Source organism: Gavia stellata, chromosome 6 (genome assembly GCF_030936135.1).
Source record: "Gavia stellata isolate bGavSte3 chromosome 6, bGavSte3.hap2, whole genome shotgun sequence".
In the NCBI taxonomy this organism is placed as follows: domain Eukaryota; kingdom Metazoa; phylum Chordata; class Aves; order Gaviiformes; family Gaviidae; genus Gavia; species Gavia stellata.
Window position 1 is genome coordinate 21,573,276 of NC_082599.1, and position 26,047 is coordinate 21,599,322.

General features: G+C 38.2%; 1 protein-coding gene across 1 annotated transcript in view; it reads right to left on the reverse strand.

Moving 5' to 3' along the window:
* Positions 1-26,047, reverse strand: part of PLXDC2 (plexin domain containing 2) — a 283,797-nt gene that overhangs the window by 59,765 nt on the left and 197,985 nt on the right. Inside the window, exons 5-7 of the mRNA XM_059818461.1 lie at positions 18,478-18,600; positions 15,404-15,522; positions 9,739-9,838 (exon numbers count right to left, since the gene is read on the reverse strand). Of these exons, the coding sequence (XP_059674444.1) occupies positions 9,739-9,838; positions 15,404-15,522; positions 18,478-18,600 (342 nt within the window). The remainder of the gene's footprint in view (positions 1-9,738; positions 9,839-15,403; positions 15,523-18,477; positions 18,601-26,047) is intronic.

Below are 26,047 nucleotides of genomic sequence, written 5' to 3' on the forward strand. Positions count from 1 at the left end.
CTTGAGAGAAATGCTTTATATACTCACTTTGTCAGTTCTTGTCAAGATGTGCAAACAAAACTGATTTCATTGCTTAATCAAATTTGTTAGCTACAAGCTAGCTTACATCTAAATGCACTAGAACATTTTTCATATTATAACATTATATTAAAGAAGACAAGTCTTCCTAAACAGCCTATGTTATGCATAATCTTTACACATGCTGACTGCATCTAAGTTTCTCATAGCAGAATTTCAATATAGTCAACGGACTGTTCTTATTGGCTTTCAACACACAGACAACTGTAAGACCCAAGCAGAAGATAAGTGTGAAAAAAATTACATAATTGTTAGTTTCCAGATCAATATCCTATCATGTATTCTGAATATTCCAGATTTTAAGTGCATGGCTGCAATGCAGACTGGTGAGCTTATATATTGGCAAATTAAAAGTACAGCCTATACTGCCAATCTGACTCGATGATTTCCTGGTGCACTGGATTCAAATTTATGTCCTTTTTGAAGGTCTGCTAAACAACTTGAAATCAATGCTAAATACAATCACTGACCCTGTGGAATCATGCCAGAGAGGAATAAACGGTTACATACAAAGGATTAACAGGTTACTCTGGTCAATGACCGGTCTGAGTCTGCATGCAATAGAAGAAAAGGAATTGCAGACAGCCACAAACTCAATCTTAGGTGGTCTTCTGTGTTGCCAGCCCTGTATGGATTAGGGCACACCTTGTTGCTTGGTATAAAGGCTGTGTTTCTGCAGCTTGAAGTGGGCTCACATGGGCTTCCCAGCTGTTAAGCAATCACATAGCACCAAATCTGAAGTGTCTTTTGCAATCTCTTGTTAGGAAGGATGTTGTAGGCATTTTTCAGACAGAAAATGGAACCTCAACTAAAATCAATCAAGCAATAAATACTAATTTTTAAGGGAAGAGAGAAAGTGCACTAAGGTATCCTGTGGCTAAGGTGCCTCTTGGCTCAAGCAGATGAGGTTTTCTAAGAAAAGAGGGATGGCCAGCCTCTAAAAGCACAAGTGTGGGAATCCCACAGAAAATAACCATCAAGCTATTCGTGTCAGTTGGAATAAACATGGGAATCTCTGAGGAGGGATGGGGAGGCAGAAGCAGAGCTGTGCTGGGTGGGATAACTCTCTGCTGCATCAGCCAGGGTTGCTGTGGGTGAAGCAGCTTCTCTGCCCTCTCTCACCGCATAAGCTCCCAGGCACAGGTAGGCAGTGTCTGACTTTCAGACAATAATATTTCTGTTTAGCTCCAAGTCAGCACCTTTGCCAAGCAGTTCCTCTTGCCATTTTTTGAAGCCGACTTTGCTATGGCTTCACCCCTCCTGATAGCGGATTTGTCTTTCAGTATGAAATGCACCTATAATTGAGCTAGTTTTATGTTTCACCTGCAAAGTCATTCTGACTAGTTAAAAGACAGATATGGGGATGTGCCAAATATTTACCCCAATAAATGCCTTAACCATGTACTTCAAACCCACTGGACAGAAAGGGTTTTCTAAACAAAGCTAACCTTGTGCTGGGGTGGGGAAAATCTCTTGCCAGCAGTGAGAGGTTTATGCTCCCAAGATGGTAAGTCCCATAAAAGCATCTGCCAAATTAGAGTGATCAGGAAATGTGTTTGAAATTAACTCCTGTCAATGCTGAAGGCTGTAATTTGTTTCCACGGAAATCTTTATCCTTCTGTCCAAAAAAATAAGCAAATGAATACGTAAATTAAAATGATGGGTGCCGGCACTTTAAATGAACTCCATTTCATCTCATCAGTAGTGGTACACACTGGCATGCTATAATCCTGTTTACTTGGAACCTTTCCTAACAGACTCCTCACAGGGCCTACAAGAACTAAGGAGCTTCTGGCTTTCTAAAAATCCAATAAGAATCTGTGACTCAGGTCACAGGCACTTTTATTTCACCCAGTCATGAAATTTCTAAAAAACCCTGATTTTAAGAGAATTAAGTTTGTTATCAAAAAAATAATTTCTTATCACGTATAGTTCAATGTGACTGTTGAACCCATTAAATCCCACTTCCTGGTAGACTCAGGTTTGATCTTTTCTTGTTCAGGAAGAAGACTCTGCCAACCACAGGTGGTGAGTTTGCATACAAGGGATCTATCTACTGGAAGAAACCTAAGCACAGAGAGGTATTTGCAAAGTCACCTTCTAACAGCTTTGTATATACTTGCGGGCAGGTGGCTGGAAACACGAGAGTTCAAATTTATCTGCATGGCCAGGTTGTAAAAAAAATGCAGGTGTAGATTCTTTTAAAAGTTTGACTTGAAACATGCCATGCTTAGCTCCTCAAAATGCACTTTTTCCTCCCTATTTAGAATTCTGAGCCTGTATCACCTTAACAAAACCGGCTAGAAAAGCTAAACTCAACAGGATAAACAGAAAAATGAATACTCTCCCCTGACACTTTCCCCCTCAACGTCTCCACACACACTCCTGCTCCAACCGAAGTCATACAGTGCCTTTCACTCAGGTGGAACTTGTTCATCTTTGACTTATGCTGCCTATTTAGCTCTTTCACAAACAAGTACAAGTGCAGAATCACAAAGAGCTTATGAGCCCATGTACTTCAGTATGCACCCTAACTTGACAAGAACTAGTGAAATCATTTGATGTAGTTACAGAGAAAAATTTAAGCATCACATGCAGGTATTTTACTGAAAAGAGGAATTATAGAGAAAAGAGAAAAGGAAAAGGACTTTTTGCATGTATATATACTTTTGAAGTACCATTCCTTGTTCTGAATTTCAGAAAATATGTATATATTCTTTTCCTAGTCACAAAAATATTTTACTTTTCTGTAGGTCTAAGTATCTCAAACACTCTTTTTAAACAAATGATATAAATTATTTTTTTACATTTGGTTTAATTTACAGCATGGTCCAAATTGTTCTTTGTTTTCACAGAATCACAGAATCATTAAGGTTGGAAAAGACCTGTAAGATCATCAAGTCCAACCATCAACCCAACACCATCATGCCCACTAAACTATGTCCTGCAATGCCATGTCCACACGTTCCTTGAACGCCTCCAGTGATGGTGACTCCACCACCTCCCTGGGCAGCCTGTTCCAATGGTTTGTTTCTGTGGCATGTACATGTGCTGTCTTTGAGTACAAGACCAAAAGTACAGTCCCAGCAGAAAAAGCTGAATAAAACACCAGTACTTACTTGAGGTAAGTACATTCCTCAGTCACCTAGAGAGAGAACGTGGTGGGTCAGAAGGACAATTGAAAGAATCCTTTCAAGGGATTAAGAAATGGATTGGTAAATTATAGATGTGCAAGATTCTGTTGCGACAAAACATTTCTATGTAGTTTTATCACAGTAGTTTTAAACGAAATAATGGCATATAAATATTCTATGAAACAGAATTTCCAGAGTTAACTAAATGTACTAAATAGGGGGAGTGCTCTGGAGATGGAGTGGTGCCAGAAGAGAACCAATGACTTCCTAACATACCTGAGAAAGGTCAGTAGCTAGTAATAAACCATTCTAAGTAGGTGTCCAAAAGATGCACAATTTCTCTTGTACTTTTCTGTCACATAAACACTTTTTCCTCATACAGCATTCCTCAGCTAAAACCTGCAACCGAGTGAAATGTGAAAATATTGGGGAAGTCAGTCTGATTTTTTAAATTATATGGTCACACAAATAAAAATCTTTGTCAGTGAAAGATTTCTAGGGAATTGAGATCGGCCACACACCCAGCAAAAACTGCTAAACAAGGCCATATGTATTCATACAGCTGCACTTTCATTTTTAAGTCTAGCTGATAGAGAAAACATAAATGGTAAGAGAGTGCACTTGATTATGCAGAAGTCAATTTGAAGCAAACAATTTATGAACCATATCCAGCTTACACTGCAAGCAATTTGTGAAAAATATAAGGGAAACAGAAGGGTGGGGCAGAACTGCTGTACTATACAGCCACTTGTTTTGCTTGATAGGGACTTTGTTTAGCACCTCTGGCTGAATAAAATCTTCATGTAAATGTATATTTTGCCAGCCTGGTACGTCTGATTGCTATCACCATAAAAGGTAAGGGAATCAGAAAGTCAAAGCAATCTTTGTTCTCTGTTTTTAACAGCTTTGTATTGCTAAACTTATTGAAATTAACAAATTAATTCTCGAAGCACTGACACTGGGATCAAACATGCCTGTAATCAAACCACCACCTCAATTGCTGTTGATCATGGACTATTACACACATGTCTGAATCTAGATCAAAACTCGAATTCCCTAATTGTATTAATTTTATCCTTCTCCTAAAAGTTACTAAAAAATTCTTTAAAACCTGGAAGCTGCACCTCAAAAGATGTAGAATCTGTGAATAAGCAAACCAGTGATGTAGGCTCTGAAAATACCTGCTTTGTGAACAGTGCAGAAAAAACTGTTCTGCACCAACACTCTGTGCCTACCACACATCATTTGCTTTGAAACTCTCCATGTCCTTTCAGATTTACCCCAATTCCTGATGCCAGCTCAGTTGCTTTTAGTACAGGATCTAGGTGTGAAAAACAAGCTTTATCCCCTTAAGTCACTATGCACCGAACTGCCTAATTCTGAGATTGGTCAATGGCCAGTTAAGGCTTTGGCTAAAATGAGAAGATTTTAAACTTTGATCACCTCGTACCGGTCCCTGAAGTGCTGTTATGCCACCAAAGACTGGCAGCATGCCCATCTCTTTCCCTCACTGCTCCTGAATCGGATATGTAGTGCCAAGGAACCCAGCTGCCTGGCTAATCCCTGTTGGGCCAGCAGACAAACACACAGGGCTGGAGGAGCTGGCACTCTGTGGAATTAGTTACAGTAGTGGAAAGCAAGAAAAAATACTGTGAATTTAGAGCGATAACTTTGGGGCCCACTTTGCACAGAGGTAAATGACAACATTACCAGCAAGGCAGCAGCAAATCAGACTTTGCGATTTCCCAGATGGTGCTCACCTTTACACAATAAATATCACAACATAAACTGCTATTCTTCTTTTACCCTTCAGGAATGTAATGCTAAGGTTCAGTGCTGTAAACAAACTGGAGAGAAATCTTCAGCAAACAGTTACAACATGCAGAGGTGTCACTTAATTATATGCTTGAGTTACACTATATACTGAGTGGCACTAATTGCACCGAAACTGGAATATTACTAACACATATCTCAGCTACAATTTCATTTGTGCACACAGTGTTGTTGAGTAATTTCAGTGTCATTAAATGTTGGGTTGTCAAGGTATGGATTTCCTAAAAGAGCTGTACCTAATACGGCAGAGGCCAAGATCATGGAGAAATATGTCTCATCATGGAGAAAAACCTAGCCATTATCTGTAAGTGCAAGACTAGCAACTCACAAGTAGACCCCACGAACCTGACACTTTCTCATTTTACCAATGTATTTCATGCTCTCATGGAAAACAAAGCACAATCTGGGCAAGATCACTGGTGGGCTTTTTCATTGCTAAAATAAAATAGTGGGTTGCAGTAAATGCTTTTTCATTTCTTCTTCATGCACAATAAAAAGCTAATTGAAAGACAAAAGGGAAGAAATCACTGAAAAAAAGGAGAGAAATGTAGTAACCCTGAAGGAAAGGAAAGATGTAGGGGAAGAAAGAGGGTCATGAAATTATAGATCTTGTGAGTCTGCAGAAAGGAGAGCAAAGGACACCGTAGACAACTGAAAGAAGGACCATGAACAGAATGCCAAGGATGGCTGAGAAAAACACAAAAAATCATAGAATCACAGAACGATAGGGGTTGGAAGGGACCTCTGGAGATCATCTAGTCCAAACCCCCCATCAGAGCAGGTTCACCTAGAGCAGATTGCATAGAATCATGTCCAGGCGAGTTTTGAATATCTCCACAAAAGGAGACTCCATAACCTCTCTGGGCAGCTTGTTCCAGCGCTCTGCCACCCTCAAAGTAAACAAGTTCCTCCTCATGTTTAGATGGAACTTCCTGTGACCAAGTTTGTGCCTGTTACCTCTTGTCCTGCCACTGGGCACCACTGAAAAAAGACTGGCCCCATCCTCCTGGCACCCACCCAGTATTTATGAGCATTAATAAGATCCCCTCTCAGTCTTCTCTTCTCCAGACTAAAAAGACCCAAGTCCCTCAGCCTTTCCTCATAAGAAAGATGTTCCAGTCCCCTCATCATCTTTGTAGCCCTTGGCTGTACCCTCTCCAGCAGTTCCCTGTCCTTCTTGAACCGGGGAGCCCAGAACTGGACACAGTACTCCAGGTGTGGCCTCAGTAGGGCAGAGTAGAGGGGGAGGATAACCTCCCTTGACCTGCTTGTCACGCTCTTCTTGATGCACCCCAGGATGCCATTGGCCTTCTTGGCCACACGGGCACATTGCTGGCTCATGGTCATCCTGTTGTCCCCCAGGACTCCCAGGTCCTTTTCCACAGAGCTGCTCTCCAGCAGGTCAGCCCCTAACCTGTACTGATGCATGGGGTTATTCTGCCCCAGGTGCAGTACCCTACACTTGCCTTTGTCGAATCTCATAAGGTTCCTCTCTGCCCAACTCTCCAGCCTGTCTGGGTGATGCTGAATGGCAGCGCAGCCTTCCGGTGTGTCAGCCACTCCTCCCAGTTTTGTGTCATCAGCAAACTTGCTGAGGGCACACTCTTTCACTTCATCCAGGTCATTGATGAATATATTGATGAATATATTGTTGAACAGGACTGTTCAAATAAGAGGGAACAGGGAAGAGAAGGTGGTTGCAATGGGACAGGGACAAGGTTCCTGATGCAGTGAAGATGCTGAAGAAAAGGGAGGAGAGAAGACTTGCTGGAGGAACATGTAAAGCTATTCCCCTGCTTTGTCTTCACCAAACTTGTGTTGTCTAACTGGACAACATCCATTAAACATTGTTAGTGTCTTTGTTACAAAAGGAAAAATAGTTAATGTAGAAGTGTTCAGCCTGTCTGAAGAAGAAGAAATCAGGGTGGTCCCTCTAACTTATCAGACAAATCAGAAGCAGAGGTCCAGACCCTGGCTCACTTCACTTGAATTACCTGGAAGAAGCAGAAACTTTTGCTCTGAAATTAAACGATGGACTTAATTTGCCATATTGCTGCCATATAAATCTCAGCATTTGGGGCTTTTCTTGTTAACCTTGGTGTCAAGCAAAAATTCGCTTCCCTTCACACATTACCATTCATTCCAAAGCACCTCTAGAGTATATACAGGCATATGTATTTATACCTATATATAAAAATACAAAATAGTGGCCAATCTGCATCAATATGATAGTACCACATATAGGCTCAAAAATAAAGACATTGTCTCTATATAAGCATTAGTAGCAGATCAAGAAAAAAAAAAATCAAACATAGAAAACAGGCAGAAAGCCACCTGCCAAAAATCTCCCATTGCTGTGCTCTAATTCTTAAAAGATAAGGTGAAAAAAATGTAGGTACCTGTATTCTTTTAGGGACAGATAAAAGGGGTATTACTGAAAAGCCTTTACATGTAGGAGTATATTAACAAAGATAGGTATGAAATGCTTAAGGTCCTCCATTTCAAAAAGTTCAGAAAAACCTTTCTTTTTACTCTTGGCTCTTCAAGAGGATCCTTTTCAGCACTCATTAAATTGCACTTTTGACATGAAATGGCTGATCAAAAAGCACATTTTTCTCTCCTCAGAATGAAATAGGTTTGCCTGCCTTCAGAACTCACCTTTCAGAAGTATTAAAAATGTTATTTATAATGTTTTGGGCAGTATGTCTGAAAAAAACTGATAAACAGTTAGGTTTAAATCTTCCGAAATTACTTCAATAAAACTAGGACTATTACACTGAAATTTTAGAATGCTTAGCATACAGAGTGCACCAAAGACATTCAGCATTTTTGAAAATTGAGAGTATTATCAAATTTCCAAAGGTTATCAAACAGGCTTGTGTTGCACTTAATGTTTCATTCCTTTTCAAATGCAAGATGTATACAAAAATAACTGAGAAAACTCAAACATGAAGCAGTAGAGTTGGGGGGTTTTTTTGTTTGATTTGGGTTTGGTTTTTGTTTTTTTTTTTATAACTAGCCATGAACATAAAGGGAAACTGGGTTTTCTTGATGGAAAAGTCTTCCCGAAGGTGTTGAGCAAGAACTAATAGCTATACTATCTTTCCCTTCTTTTGGGACAAACAAATAACAATTTATATTCTTCCGTTGTATTAAGGAGCTAACAAATGAAGTAAAACAGCAATTCTATCATATCACTTTTTCAGTAATTGACTAGAGCCATTGTTGATTTAACACCTCTGAAAAACAAGAATGCAAGAACATGCATGATTTAAGAGCATCTGACACTGGCTCTCTGTAGGTGAACATTATTTACCAGTTCTGTCAGAGCACTATTATTCTGTCTGTACATACTAATATAAACCTGTTTCATGGAAGGCACAATTTGGCTTCAGGAAAGTCTATTTTGAACTGATGGTTCCCTTGATCAGTACTAGCTCTAGTGTAAGCTGCAAACTAGGAAAAATAATAATGAATTACCACCATCCACAGAACCAGTTGTTAAGGAGAAAAACAGTGCATTGCATACCAGTAATACAGAAATAATGCTATCAAAACAGTTCTGCAGCAGCATGTGTTAGACTCTTTACCCACATTCTACTCTTCTTATCTGCCATTCCTCAATGTAACTTAATGAACAGCGTAAGTCTAAGATGAAACACTAGACAGATTTTCTGGTAATTACAGTCACTGAAGTTTTCCATCTTCCCCATGACAGGACATGTAAGACATAGGATTTATGCTCCCTCATATCAAAGACTGTTTAAATGTGATGAGGTGAGAGGACAAGCTGAGAGGCAATGGTACCTGCACCTTCAGCGTCAGCCCCATCTGCAGACTTAAAGATGGGCTGGATCAGGTCAGTCCGTATGAGCTTAATCTGCATCACGCCTCTGTCAGGGTTCACTTTAGGAGAATATGCCTGAACTCAGTCCTAGGAGGCTGCTTCAAGTGCAGCTTCTTTTATCTACACGCTGCTATTAGAGGATCATAAAAAATTGAACTTAGTAAATTTGCTCCAAATGTGTAAACAAATCCAGCACACTTGGAAAGTGAGCATACTCTCTAATGGCTAAACAACCTCAGAGGGTTCAGTTCACAGTATGTTAAAACAAAGCATCAAGGAAATCACACTTGATTTCCTGCTTTTCGTTTTCAGTCAAACCACACAAAATATAATTAATGCCAGAGAAAATTAAATGTCATCTGCATTACTGTTGCCACAACTATGTGAACCCAAGATGTTACCTAATAACTACATCTCTTCTTTTCTCTCACTAAAATATATATATGTATTTGAAGTTCAGAATGTAAAGTATCAAGAAATTCCAGCCTGGATATTTTTCTCATTTTGGATACAGATGATTTTTCCGAACTGGTACTTCTTCCCTACTATGGATATGGAGACATATTCCAGATAAAGTATCTTATGGAATACCAAATTGTGCTGGTTGACAGTTTAATTTTACATTATTTAGCTGGCCGTTTAGTTTTATTTACTTAATTTATCAGCTCAGAAGAAACAATGACAGCGAAAGCCACATTGGGAATTATCAAGCAAATAAAATTACACTTGAATTAACAAGCTGAAATTAGCTAAGTGATTTGTTGTGCAGCTAATCATCCTTGATGAAATCAGCTTATACTCGTTTCTCAGCCTCCAAACCATTAGCATCACTACAATCCTACATACTGGGAATTTGCTGGATCCTGTGCACAACCACAAATGCATCTGAGAGTCCCACTTTCACTGGGTGGTTGGTTGAACTTATCTGTGTCACAGCGACAGGAATCTGGAAGACAAAACAGGAAGATACGCATGAAATACTAAAATAAAAAAAATCAGACTAGAAATAACAGCACTGCCATAATGAACATTTAACCAGTGTAAGTTAAAAGTCCTAAATAAATATTTTATACAATACAGCATAATATGACTAAGGATTTACTGAAGATTGAAATTACTGGTTATAATTTTTATTTTAGCCCAGTTTGCTTTGCTTCTTATATAACAATATTCACATCAATACTTAGAGGTGGAACAATTGTTAATGATAACACAGAAAAGGGCGGTAATTTTCAGTAATTTATTTCCCCCAGTTGCAGATGAAGTGTGATGATGTGCTAATATCAGACAAGGAGGAGGAGGCAATACCTCTTGTCTACTATTGAACACGCAAACTGTGAAAGTTCAGCTTGGGATGAACATTTAAAAGCTTATGGCTCAGTTAACTTGTACTGAAAACTGTTTGAAGAGCTATATGAAGAGAGCTCTGGCCCAATGATATTCATGTTTAATATGTCTCGGGATAGCAGGGAAATTATTGATGTCATAGAAAATGTGGAAAATGCGAGATGCTTACTTGCCAATACCTAGAGGAAGAAATAAAAAGACTTAGATAGCCATAGACCAGTCCAGCTTTACATAACAGAGATATTGATGCTGGGCAACATGGTTGTATGAAAATAGGTATCAAGTTTGATTTCATCCTTTGGGCAAGATTGCAGCCTTGGCTGATACTTGTCTAGATGTAATAGCTTTAAAATTTTGTAAGGTGTTTGACTTACTTAGCAACAGGTAACATTTATACAATATTAATATAGTTAATTACACCGACTGATCACAAACAACAGCCATCACTAAAGAAGCAGCTCAGACTGACAGTGTGTCTTTACAGCATATCTTCCTTCTCTAGACATCAGACCTAGTATTCAAAAGTTTTATCAAAGATTGGGAAGGAAACTGCCTAGCAGTTCTGCAGTTGACACTGGCAGAGTAAAAATAATGAAATGCCTGGTTCAGTTAGCAAAAATTGCAAAGTTGTAACTCAGAGAACAAAGAGTGCAAGGTTTGAGGACCATGTTCTGGAAAGCAGCAGTTCTGGAAAGAATCTCAGTATTGTAGTGGATGAACAACTCCAGCTGTCAGAAGGGACATCACAGCAAGAAAACTTAATTGATTCGTTATTTGGTTACACAAACAGTGGAATATAGCCTAGGAGTGGTGTGGCCATTTTACTTGTACCTGCACATTATATCATTACTGAAATGTTACACAAACTTTGGGAGGATCTATTTCTTAAAAAGAGGCTGAAAACTTAAGAGAAGGAAGATTAATAGAGTAATAAAAATATTTTGAAAGCTTATTTGAGAACTTGCAGTTCTCAAATGCCATTAACAGTAGAGCTAAAGAGCTCTATCTATTTGGCTTCTCAAAGGGAAAATCAAAAGCTGGTTGGATTACCATAAATAAGTACTGCCATGGGGAGAAATTTCTCAGGGGCTACAGAGTTTTTTCATCTAGCACAGAAAGATATAACCAGAAGCTGGAAGCTGCGGACAGATACCTTCAAAGTAGAATAAGGCGCATTCTTATGATTGAATGTTATTAACCACTGGGATAAACTATCAAGGGAAATTACGATTCTCTACCCCTTGCTGCTTTCAGATCACAGTTGAATATCTTATTTTTCAAAGTTGGCCTTCAGTTAACCAGAAATTACCAGGCTGAAGACAGACGAAACTGGATTAAGTGTAAGAAACTGAGATACAAGGTGCTAGCTCAGCTAATCTAATAGTTTTCTCTGGCTTTACCTGTGTAAAACTACCAAAATTATACTGTTGGCCAATATTTTTCACATAGCAGAAAAATGCCAAAGTGAAAAGCTGGTTACACATCCAGTGAATGAGGATTCAGTATTGTCTACATGTCAATTGATGGCATGAGTTCTGGTATTTGAGTTGAGCGTCAGTAGTTTTTCTTCTCTTTGTTCCCAAAATATCGTTTAGCTGTGCTTTTTCCTGATTACACTGATATCTGCCTAGGAAAAGTTAAATTTGGAATATTAACAGAAAACGTGAGTTCTCATGAATTAAAGAGTGTCATAGATTTCCATTTCTTGATTTAGTGACTGGTTTGGCTGGTTTATTTAGGGGTTCTTGCATACATGATCTGCTTTGGTATAACAAAAGGAATGATGTTAACACGAAAAACAGAAGTGGCTTGGAAATACTGCTAGTAATACATCAATTTAAATTTGGCTTATGTCAGCTTAGCTCTGATGCAGTTTTTGGAGAATATGACATAAGAAGTCTGAAAGACATATTTTCAAAGTCTTCAAAATAAAAGACTCACTGAGTTCAGAAATAAGTCTATAAACTTTCTCCAGCATGAAAGTATAAACAAAGTACGGGAATTATTCACAGTCTCAGAATACTGTAGAGAAAAGCTTATATTAACTGTCAAAGAAACTGTCTTAAAAGATTTTGAGGAGGGTACTCTAGAGAAGATATTGAAAATCAAGTTAGAAAAAGCACTGATGAGAAGGACGCATTGACTATTTCTCTTCCACATTAGAGTGGAAACACAGCAGATGAAGAAAGAAATCAGAGTTTTATGGATACAAAATGTAGTTGGAATTGGAATTATGAGTAGGTGTGTGACCAACAAAATACGCTGGCAAAACTGGTAGCTCAAGGCACAAATTGTGTCTGACACATGAAAAGAATTATACTCATTTTTATGTGTGAGTGCAAACCAGGATAAGTTGCACTCAGTCTCCTTGAATAAGCCTCCTTAATTTTAAGTCTAGTGCCATAACACATGTTTTTTCTGAATTTGTGAATGATTGAATAATTTGCATATTTCCCTCAAAAGTTATGCTAACAGCAAACTAATTTATGTCTCTTTTTTTTTTTTTTTTTTCCTTCCCCCCCCCCCCCAGGAAGGACTGATGGGTTCTTGCTGTACAAATGCCACAAGTTGTTTGTTGTTTTGGGGGGTTTTTTTAATAAATTTTTTTTCATTACAACTTGGTTCAGAGCTTGAAATCACTTTCAGTTTCACTGTTTAATAAAAATCATGAATAACTCAGTGATATCTGGTACTAAAATAGGATGCAGTAGCCAAGCTGAACAGAAAATACAAACAAAAACTTCAGCAGAGATTAGAAAATTTTGGAGCAGAAATATCTCAGTAGATTTTTGCCAAAATCCCTGCAGATGTCCACTTTCTTGTGCTGGGCATTCTAGTGAGCGTGAAGGACTTGCAGAATCATTTTCTAAAACTCCTAAGAAAGTTGTAGTAGGGTCCAGTCTAACAGACTGGCAGCTTTAAGAAGCAGCCAAAATTTTGGGTACATGTTTTAGAAACAGGGAAGGGTTTGTGTAAGGTGAGGAAATCATAAATTAAGTTAGTATAGCCACCTCTTCAAACTGAGGTACAGCCTGTGTCAAACAATTAGGCATACAGACAGAAATGCAGGCAAAGTAGAAGGAAATCAATGACCCAGGAAAACTTTTCTTTTCTTGAAAAACTACAATGTCATTAAATCTGCCTTTACAAATACATATGCTTATTTTTAAAGTAGGGGAAAATTAGTCATTTTACAGAACTGAATACTTCAGTCATTCAGTGATGAGTGTACTGGGTGCCATTTTATAGGTGAAATCTTTTGAATGAGATGTCAAGATCAAATGGGCTTTTACCATATGATGGTAAAATAGGATGATAGGAAATATGCCCTTTTGACAGAAGGCTTGTGGTAAATGATAAAATAATTTATTGAAAATTACAGTGAAACATAGGTAGCAAGCAGACAGATAGTGTTCTGAATTCCTCACCTGAATGGCAAGATATGTCACGACAGGCTGACGTGTTAAACAGTTGAGCAGTAAGCTAGGAATGTGCAATTGGTTGCTAATGGGTGGCAGGGGTTTTAAGGCATTACATTCAGAGGATGGATTTTAACTAGAATAATTTCAAAATAAATGTTAGCTCTACCATAGTCAATATGAACTCTTGTGTTGTGCAAGTCACCAGTTTATGAATAAGCTTCCCAAACACACACTAGCCCTGGGGCCATTAACATCTGTATTTTGGATTATATACTTTAACAATAGGGAGAAAGATATTTAGAATTCATGCTGAATTCTTTAATCATCGAGAACAGTAATCTAGACAGTATTTTCCATCAGAAAATACATCCCATTTGTAAATTCCAATTCTTTCTGTCTCAGGATTAATGAAAAGAAAGTTAATAACTCCCCCCCCCAAAAAAGCACTGTGGTTTTGGAGGAAGCTTCCAGTGCTGCAGCCATCATAGCATAGAAGTTGTTTATCCACAGATTAAATGACATAGTTGCATGCAATTCTAGGGAAGCACATGAGATTAATTAGGTGGCCCATTTCCTCCTGTCTTCCTAAATGAATAAAGTTTTCCACTGCCTGGCACTCTGCATCATCATTTACATTTATGCAAAATTAATGCAAGATACTATCAATTTAGAGCAACAGCTTCTATCACCCATATTAGATCCATTTTGCACAGGGCTGGACAGTAACAGACAGGGCAGAGCATCTCATAACCAAGAATAGTAGTGTCCTGAAAATGTCAGCTTTTTAATGTCAGAATGCATGTATAGCTCTTGCCAAATTTATCTTAAAATTACAAATTGAAGTAGTGTCCCTCCCCACTTCTCTGGGTCTTGAAGGCAGGAACTTTTCTGTGGTCCTTTCTTTAAAAAGGTTTCAGCAACCAAAGCTTTGGTGCACACTCCTTTCATCAAGCACAGGATCCATTGTGCTAAGCAGAGAAAAGCTTTCATGAAGCTGGAGTCAAAATGCAAATAAACTGCATTTTTATAGATTAAGACTACTAACCTGTACATAACATTCAGAAACAGAGCCAAAGCAGACCTTGCATCAGCATGTCTTTTATAAGATAAGGAAAGCCAGGTACGTGGGCATACCAGAAGTTTCTTGTGTCTACAAAACTAATCCAGTAAGAGTATCCTGCAGCAATCCTGTTTGCAAGGTGCAACGACATCTCTCTTGGGTGAAGATACGACTGCTGCTAGTAGAATAACTCAGATCCTCACTAGCTTTCTAATGAAGGGGAGAGGGGTAGTATTATTTCTGCTTCATTCAGATGCATGGCTTCAACACAGGCATGAAAAATGAGACTGAAGGCTCACAACTGGTCTGTAGCAGAGAGAGAAGAGAAGCCAGGTTTCTCCAACTCTGGACAATCAGTGATATCACTGATTACATTTTTTTAATATAAGGAGGATAACAGAAAGATGTGTATATCTTGAAGAGAGAGTCACACCCAAAAAAGGTCAGGTGAAATCCAGCAGTAGCACATTTGAGCCATGTTGATGGTTTTCCAGTCCATCACATGAACATCACTTTTACAATAAAATGTCATTTTCAGCAAAATAGTGATCTTATAAGCAATATAATGAAATGATCTTATACAGCTGAACTTTCAAATATCCCCCCCCCAAAATGTAGGGAAATTCCTGGCAGGTATAAAGTAATTTGTCTACTTAAATGACAACTTTCAGACCCAACTTACTTCTTTGTAGCCGAAAATGATACGCCCATCATTGAGAAGGGTGGCCTGAAAAGTGAAACTGCCCAGGTTGTAATTATCCTGCAGATGTACATGGTCCCACTGGACAACTAGTGCTGTGCCTGTGAACCCCAGAGTGGGGGTAGAGAGGCAAAGGGAAGAAAAAAATGTGAGAAAAGTATTAACTGACTGAAGGAAAAGTACTTAACTGCAGTTACTTGAAACAAGAACAGTGATTTGTCTCTTTTTAGCAACTTTCAGCCCAGTATCTTGAAATGCCAAAGACATTACAAATACAAGTTGCAAATGAAATCCTCTTAAAAGCAGACAACACAGTGCCACAAACAACTACCTCAACTACTCGCACAAGTCTGCTAAAGCGAGAGTGGTCAAGTAACTTGTTTGGAATTGCACAAGGAGTCAACAACCACTAAAGGTATGATCCAGCACTCAGAGTTCAGGTGTGCTGCCACAACTACTGCTCCGCAGTGGCTTTTTTTACACTATATATATATATATATATGTATGTATACACACAAACCCCCTTGATGACTTTGAAATGTGAAGTGTTAACAGCATAGTAATAGTTTAGAAAAAGTTATTATTTGAAGAATTCAGATTCTTCCATTAACTATGCATTAATATAAAGAGCATTAATTTTTTTCTGCATGGTACAAGCCCTTGCTGAGATTCTGCAAGTTTAAAAATATCAGGCGTTGGCAAAAAATAAATGTAGTTTAAACTAGAACCACTAAGAATTCATAGATGGGGTAAATATTGAGTCTGGTGTGCAGAGATTTAGTTGCAAGAGGCTTGTTAATATTCATGGAAGTTCTCTGGCTGAATATCCACTTATCGCACTAAAAATGTACCCCAAGTGACTTGCATACCCCATGAGCATGTTTTACAGATGTTGAGGGTTATAGACACATTCAAGCAGCTTGGCTGAAAGACACTTATCACCCAAACTGTGTTTACTGAAAATGACTTTTTTGTCTTTATATGCCTTCCTTAAAATACTTCTCTCTTTGGCACTAATGGGAATTATGTGCTTTGATTCACAGCACTTTAATGTCATTTCTTCCTGCAGTGTTCAAGGTGGGTCAGTATGCATCCGACTCAATGCATTTTTGATATATCCTTGAAACATCTTTTGTCACAGATCTTCTGTGCTGTAACTTTCATTAACACATCTTCGCAGGGGATGTCACGAAACTATGAGCATGCAAATTTTTGGTGCAGACTGCACTAAAAGTCCACCACAGTATTGTCCCAGGTGTCTTTCATGAGTCTAGTATATGCTCATTAATTGTGCACACAGTGCATTTTTCCTTCTGTGACCACATTCATTACCTGCTTTCTGCATATTTATTTGAGAGTATTAAATTTTATTTTAACGGAATTTAAAGGGGCTTTAAAAATTATTGGAGCAAAAATGGCCAGAACTTCTTAAAGTCAGTCTTTGAGTACCTCAGATCTATGTGCTTATAACCCCAAGCTAAAGTGGAAGTCAGCTCCAAAACAATTTTCTCATTCCCAGGGCCTTTATGTAGATTCGTGTGTACGTAAGTTCCTTGCAGTTAGCTCCACGAGTGAGACCTGAATGGGTCACCACATTCTGTGCTTGCTCACTGCAGATGCCGCTCTAAAGCAGCACACTTACCCAGAGGGATAAAACAGGCATGAATAAGAAATAAGGAGCTGAAGATACAATTTGCTCAGTTCCTTTTCATTTGGGGTAAGATAGCAAATTGTTTGCCCTAAAGCACATGGGATCCAAAAGATCATCATGCCTTACACATGAAGAGGGATGCAAAATCTCAAAGAAGTATTTAACCTTGTCATGAAAGCAATGTGATACAGCCCGATACATGTGGTATGAAGACTGGAAGTCAGGAATACAATAAGAATTAGCAATGTCTTCCCTGGAATCCTCAGATTCTTTCAGTAAAGATGACAAATCTCAGGCCATAATGTCAAATAATTTATGAAATGAAAATAATATTTTTTTTCTGTCTGAAAATTCTCCATGCAAGGAGTAGGATTTTCTCCTGTAAGTCTATTTTATTGGATTTTTAACAAAGAAATGCTGCAAGTAATGACTAGATTGAAAGGAAAGGTTATGAGTAGGTGCAAACGCTATAGGATACATTTTGATCCCTGATCTAAAGAATAAAAATTAACACACCTGGTTGGAAATGTGACATATTTTTGGACATGTTCATAATTTGTGTTTAAATTCACTATAAATAAACATGCATAGAATTGCACAGGCTTATCCAGGAAGATTTAAAACAATCATAGATCTCATTATATTAAGTCATGATACTAAACTCTCTAAGTTTTAAATTCAGAATAGACAGTCACTGCCATTGTATCCGATTACTAAAGGCCTGAGGTAAGGCACCAGATGCATTTTAATCACATAGTTTATGTTTTCAAAATATTGGTTATAACTGACTTCATGAGACGGATATCCACACATTCAAGGCCTTTGAAATATCTCACAGAGCTTTAAGTATAACACTGCAGTTTGCCTTTTAGCCTTTCAATTTTTTGTACAAGGGACTGTTGAGAACTCATGGTGTAGATGAGTGTATTGGATTCCAATCCTGGGACTCCATGCGCACTTAGTCATTGACAGGTTTATTAACCTTATACCTGCCCTGCTTCTGTGTATCCTTGCTATTGCATTCCACAAATGCTATTTTCATTTTAGCTAGCTGGTGGATGTATTTACTATATATATTTTGAAGTAACTGGAACTTGCACTTGTATACAAGACAGATTTTCCTTTTTAAAACTGAAAAAATATATTGCTAGTTTGAGTTTATGTACATTAGCATCCAGAAGATATCTGTCCAATTAGGAAAAAGCATTCACGACTCTTTAACCGTGTTCTAAATTAAGAACTGTTTACGGATATCTAGCCGCATGCTTTATGCAGCCCGTGAGTTAAAAAAAAGAACAAAAAACATTTAAAAAATCTTCAATTTTTCCTTCAAAAATAGTCATTTAGGAAAATACGAAGAGCCAAGGGACACAGACACATTCATTTATGAAGGACTACTACATACCATTATCAAAGTATCTGACTGTTGAATTTCTTGACACACTGGGGTCAAAATTTGCCATTAAGGGTGCAATATATTGTGTAGCTGTTAGCATTCGATGCACAACTTCTCCAGTATATATGAAACCTACAATAAAAAAAAAAATTGAGACCATTTCAGTAACTTCTGAAAAGATTTAATAGAATGGCAGGTTGAACTAGGCATTGCCAGAGCATTAAAGGGTAATCTGAGAGAAATTAATCCCACCACCAATTTTATAGTGAATTAAGTAAGAGCTAAATTTTCAGGAAAATGTCTGTGATGGCTGCCAGAAGAACAAGATCCAAGATGAACAATGTAACAATTATTTCAAGAAGCAAGTTTTCATTTCATACAGAAATAAAAACAGCAAACTCAAGGAAGAAAAACTCCGGTTATGGACAAAATGCAGCTATGTGGTATTATCAAAATGAGTCATTTACCACCATGCATATTTCATAGTGCTTTCTATCCCTTCCAAAAATCTGCAATTTGTTTTGCTTTTGCAAACTCTTACCTCTTCAAAGGTTAGTCTAACCCTTTTTCCTGTTTCTAGAGAGACAGAGTAAGAGACTATTTCAGACAAGAAGAGGTGACAAACTTTAAAAAAAAAAAAAGTCAGATGAAGAGTGGAACAGATAGGATTTTTTCATTATTATAAGCCAAGCAGCATTTCTGCTACATTCTCTGCAGTGTCAGGTCTCACTATTCATCCCTGAATCTACAATAGTCCTCAGATCAATAGTGGCCTTCTTCTGTCAGAAGTCCTCACCCAAGACCTCTTACTGGTTTGGAACTGGAGTTCTTCCTTCAAGGAAGAACAGTCATCTACAGTGAATACAGTATTGCTGCATTTTTCTTCAAAGCAAAACTTTGTGTATTTTAATGGCAGGAAACCCCTGCCATTTTAAACAATAAATGGTCTACAAATAAACCTGTTTTGTTTAGGTTTGCCAACTCCACTTTAACTGACTAATGGGACTAATTTCTTTAGATGTCCCAACCTAAAGCCTGACTTAAAAACTTGCATCACCCTAGAGTGAGTCTTTTCTTAAGTTTTATTTTAGCTTTTGCGTTGCTGGTCAAAACTAACAAACTTTAAGTTCATTGGAGCTACAGGTAGATCTTCAAAACTAAGGTTTGTATAGTACCTCTCCTCTTAAAGTGTTTACCAGATGGCACCTTATGCTGAAGTGTTTGCTTTTTCTCTTTCTATTGAGTTTACGAAGTATATTCCAACAGCAAACACCCCAATAACAACAAGAATATTAGAGCTGACTGAAATTTTTCTAACAGAAAAAATTCTATTTGGAAGATGTCTCGCAGAAATTCAATTCTTTACTGGCAAATGATAGCATCCACTGCAACAGTATTTATGCTGGTTTGTGTTTTCTTTTCCTTCTTCAGTCATATTGAGAGTGTCTCTTCCTCCACAACCCCTTTTATTGTCAAGCCCAAGAGGTCCTTTCTTCTCATTAGTATCATTGCAATACAACACATGATGAAGGAGCACATAAATCTCACCCTAAAACACGATTGTGAAATTCCATAACTAAACAAAAACCTGAGCAACTGGTATTACCCTCAAGGTAGAATACCATTTTCCAGCCAACACCACTTAATATATCATATTAAAAAACAACTAGTGTGCAACCTCACTTTCTTAACAATAGCATCTCCATCCTAACCACTATGAGATGAGACAGATTTAAAAGGCTTATTTGATATGATACAGGAAAACTCTGAGACCATTTCTGGAGTGCTTTAGGCATCCTTCTACTCCTGTCCTCTCCTGAAACATGTTGGTAAATGCTTGCTAACTGTTCATGGAACAGTTCTAGAAGTCTTAAGAAGCTGTAAAAAATCAAACAAAAAAGGTGTTTTTTTGGAATAATTTTCCTGCATGTCTTTTAGCAGTTACGATCAAGTACCATGAAGTCAACTCAAGTGGAGGTGATAGGAGACCTAAGAAAAAGCCAGATGCAGAGAAAACACAACAAAAGATTGAGCTGGAAATATTTGGCATTGACAAAGGGGTGAGCTAGGAACCTAGCTGCTTTTGCTTCATTTAAAACACACTATGTATTCAAACAATACAGTATTTTAATATGTGGAAACCTCCTAACTACTAAATTAATTCTTAGGACTAAACTATAACTGTTTTTTTTTTTTTTTTTGGGGGGGGGGGGATTCTTTCAGTTAAATATCTAAATACTGCTTTTCTCTTTTGCTAATTGATAGGGAGAGAGAAACACCAATTAAAAAAAATAAATCTGCCCACACATATTTACAAGTCATGTATAAACCTGAACTTCTGAAATATACAATTGTGGCTATAATTTTAGTCTATTACTCATCATTTTAGGATAGCCAACAGTCCTGCCAAAGTATAGTCCCTGAAATGCATTTTCATTATTTCCTATTTATTGCTGTCTGCTTCTAAAATATCATTCCCTTGAGAAGTATTCCCTCATGCTTACTTAGACATTTTAAATACATATAATTTCATAGAATATTTGTGCCACTTATTACCCCTATGGTCATGTGCACGCAGATTTTAACAAAATCTTGGGTAGGTCTATAACCTTGAAACCATTCCCCAAAAATATTTCAAAGACAATATAAACAAAACCTTTGAATCCATATTCACATGTTACAATTAGCCCTAATACTTCAGTACTTATGCATCCCTTGCACAATGGTCCTATCTTTACACACAGTTTGCCTTTCATGCTTTCATCCCAGTTACAGTATAAATGTCACCATTATAACTCATAATGAGGCAGATACAATAGGAAAAGAAAGGGCTTAATTGTGCTGGAACACATAACTAAGTAAATCAGCCCAGGTAATTAGTAACCACAGAGCGTATTTCCAAGTGTTTGCCGGATGCAGCTTTACTTCAGACAAAAATGGAAAGCAGGAGGTGGATGATAGCTAGGAAGCAGGCAGGCCTTGCATGAAGATCATTCTAATGAGAACTCCAGTCATGCGTTGGAACAACTTGAAAAGAATCACAAAGTCATTTCAAATATCCCAGAGATTCAAAGGCTGAAGCCACTGTTGAGCATGGACATTTTATCATTGCCACTGTAACTTAAAGAAAACAGCAAATGTAAAATTAACTTATTCCTGAATGGACTTCCACAGAAAATTGGCTTATACTATCTGTGACCTAATTTTCTGACAGTGGTAAATGCCCATGGTTGATTCATTTAGTCAAGGAAGAATTTTTCAGAGCTGCAGTTTCCTGAACCACTTAATCTCTCCTTTGTGGGAGGGGTTGGTACAGCTCTTTTCCAAAACTCTCCACAAGTACTATACCTAGAAGCCTAATATGCTCCTAAATACTGGAAAGAAGACAAATAGGAAAGAGTGCTCAGCATTTTTGTTTTATATGTGTATATAAATCTAAGTAAAATTAAGGATGAACTAATACTAAAGCCTCTTGTAAATCAAGGAGGGTGTATGCCTAGTCCTTATAGTGTACAAAAGCACACTCACACAGAGGGGAAAACTATATATATAACCACTGAAATATGAAAACACACTTCCACTTGATGCAGGACCCTGAGTTGACTTAAAAACACATTTTACATCTGAAATTATCCATTTCAAAATATGCTCCATACCTGTTGCATTTTAACGTATTAGATTTACATATAAGTTTTAACACATAAGTTTACAACATTCTGCACATAAGCTTTCTCTGGTTTCTTTTTTCTAGTCCTAGCTGTGCACAACTTCAGTACCATTTGGAAAGTTTTTCAACAATGTTTGCCAAGTGTGTGGAATAACATAATACAGGTTCAAAGTAGCACAGGCAATGAGTCCTTTGAAGCTGCTATTTTGCGTCTATAAAGATATGATAGGATATGGGATATGCAGGCAACACAAAAATGAAACATCTAGGTTGATAACTATCTTCTCCCTTCTAAGACCCTGCATGAACATGTTACATAAACCTGAGCCTGATTTTATATATGTGACATTATGATAAACTGTTTTCGCACTTAAGGATTTAGCTGAATTAGAACAAAACCCACTTTAGATTTTAATTTCATGGGTGATTTATTTTTAAATATCTAAAATAACTGGTCATATCTTAAAAGCATCATACTGGATACAGGGTATAAATGAATTATACTTCTATGTGCTTGTGATGAGTAGGCTCCAATTTGAGAATCTATATTTTAGATCCTCAGTACTTCTTCCAAGCTATTATGACAGTTCAGCCTTTACCTATGTGGTGGATTGACCTTTGCCAGCTACCACATGCCCAATCAGCTGCTTTCTCACTCCCCTTCCTCAACAGGACAGAGGGACAAAATAGGATAAAAAAACTTGTGGGTCCAGATACAGACAGGGAGAACGCTTGCCAATTACTGCCATGGGCAAAACAGAATTGACTTGGGGAAAATGAATTTAATTCATTGCCAGATGAAATAGGTCTGGATAGTGACAAACAAAGACAAATTAAACTAACACCTTCCACCCACCCCTCCCTTTTTCCCAGGCTCAACATCGTTCCTTCATTCCTGACCCCTCTACCTCCTCCTCCCCATTGAGCAGTGCAGGGGGATGGGGAATGTGGGTTGCAGTCAGTTCATAACAGTTCATCTCTGTTGCTTCTTCCTCCTCACATTTTTCCCTGCTCCAGTGTAGGTCCTTCCCACAGGCTGCAGTCCTTCAGGATAAACCTGCTCCAGCATGGGTCCTCCATGGGCCATGGTTCCTTCAGGACGTTTCCACATTTCCAGTGTGGGGTCCTCCACAGGTTGCAGCGTGGATATCTGCTTCAGAGTGGGCTCTTTCACTGGCTGCAGGGAAATACCTGCTCCAGCCTGGTCTCCTCCACAGATGCTTCAGTGCCTGGATGACCTCTTCTCCCTTCTTCTCTCTCCTTGGTGTTCACAGAGCTGTTTCTCACGCTTTTTCCCTCACTCTTGACACTGCTGTGCAACATTTTTTACCCTTTCTTAAATATGTTTTCCCAGAGGTGCCACCAGCTTGGCTGGTGGGTTCGGCTGTGTCCTGCAGTGGGTCCACTGGAGCCGGCTAAATCCATCTCTGTCTGACACAGGGCAGCCCCTCACCTCCTTCTATAGAGGCAGCCACTCCACTACCAAAACCTTGCCCCAGACCCCTAACACAACCTAAGACTTAACCTAATATTTTACTTGTTTTATATATTACCCATTTCACGTTTTATTTTATATATCAACTACTTTACCTAATATGCAAAAATAACATTATTTACCTGAATGACTGAAATTTCTAGTATCTTGTTAAGAAGGTTTTTTTATTTTCAGATTACTGATTTTCTAGTAGAAGATAGGTGGAAAGTTGCAGCTGAAACAGGGCACTTAATATACCAGTCTTACCCTCAGCAATTGCTAGCTCTTGCCTAGGTCAGGTTGCTCCCACTGTATAATACCTTTTGTCTTCTAAAAAGGAAAAATTGTTCTGGCAAAAAGAAGATGATCTAGAGAAAAAGAACCATTGTCTCTGCTGAAAAATAAAAAAAAAATTAATGGTGCTAAATAACAGCAATGAAATAAGTTGATGTGGAATTACTCCTTCCAATAGCCATGACATTTCTTTCATAAAAAGCATATAAAATTTTACTTATTCTCCAAAACGATCTTTATTGGAAATAAACACCTGAAACAATACTTATTTCAACCTGAAATACCAAACAATGCATTTGACAAGAATAGGAATTCTCAAAACCACTTTGTATAGCTGCCAATAAGCAGTTTGACACAGGCTTCAAAAAAATCTGTAATTATCTTTCCCTTCTTTTCATAGTTCTGAAGAATTTGAGAGCTTGACTGAATGGCAGGTAAGTTCCACCAACGGTCCATAAACCAGTTCTACTTATCAGGTGTTTTTGCCATCATGGTACAGGTTGGCTCATGTATCTTTTGTACAGCAGTATTCATGTTTCAGGTACAGACACCAGTATTGCTTTTATGATCTACAAAGCCTGATGTGGTTTAAAGGTAACTAACTGCTCCCCTTCCACATCGGTTGACATTATCCAAAGTGTGTCAGGGAGTCCCCAGGAAAGGCTTTTGCTGCCATACAATGTGCCTGAAGATGTTCACTCATAAGGAAGCAAAAGACACATGACATACATTTTTCTTGAGACAGATCACAAAAGTGAAAAGATGATACTTGGAATTTAAGACCAAATGAAAAAGTATGCATTTAAAAAAAGACAAACAAGTAGTGCAAGAACCTAGAGCTCAAAACAAAGAATAAATCTAACCATCTCACACAAAATATTAAATGTAGAAAGAAATAAGACTGCTTTGGGAAAAAAAAAGGTTCATTTTCTTGTCAGGCAGCTAATGTTAAGTAAAACCATATGTTAAACCCTTAGTAATACAACAAACTGTGGTTACTTAGCTGGAAAAGGAACTGCCTGCCAGCAGTGGCTGAACAATGAAAGGTTTTGCATGAGAGAGACTGTCACTGGGCAAAGGCAGAGCTGCCATTCGAGTGCACAGTTCAGTGTGGGTTTACTCGAGCGCCCTTGCAGCATATAAACTAGAGGGGAAATAGCAGAGCAGCTTCCGAAAAATGGAACCAGAGGAAAGTGGTTTCCCTAAGAGGGTAGATTCCAACCCAGATCACCCAAGGGAAAGTCTTGATTTCAGCTTGTATATTCACATATGCAACAAGCTTTGTAGACATGTGACCACACACTCTCACACACACCCCAAAATGTCTTGTTGCATAGAGGAATAATTTCTTTCATTTCTCCCTGTTCATTTTCTTACTTAAGCAGGATGAGAGTACATGGCTTCTGCAGCTCATTTTCCTCCAAAACACTCTGAAAACTGTTTGTGCAGCCCAGAGAGAAAACTGCAGAGGAACTCGCAGGAGCTTCCTGGTTCTCTGTCTGCTTCTCTTTTGGTCTCAGCATAATCAAAGCCTTCTGAGAGGCATTTGGTGGTATCTCATATGACCACAAAGCTCCCTCAACAGGTAGCAGTGCTTCTACTCCATCTTTACCATCTTAGACCCAGTGCATTGCCCATTTTCGATGGAAATTACAGTCATCACAAGTACAGCACTGCACAGATTAAGATTTACCACAATTTTCACAACTTTACCCCCAACCTAGCATCTATATATTGTTGAAAGACTGACATAAACAGGGATATGTTATCTACCTCATCTGAGGATCTACTTCCCTGTCACTGATGAAGAAGATAGTAGGAGAGAAATGATAAGATACTTACCTTGGGCTTGTTTAAAAACCCACCATCACCAGCTGTGGGGCCAAATAAGTGTTTAATGCCTGGTTTCTGTCAAGCAGAGTTCAGTATCACTGACCAAGACAAAGATAAGTTGCTCACAACTTAACGGGGGGTAAAAACCCCTCACATCCTAAAATTGATTTATATGCCATCTTGATGTCTACAGCTGTGAGAAATACTGCCTTGCCAAAGAAAAAATTTGGAAAGTGGATCAAAAATTCGTCCTCTGAATTCTCCAATTATCTGACTATGATCATTGGTAATGCAAAAAGGTGCATTCACTT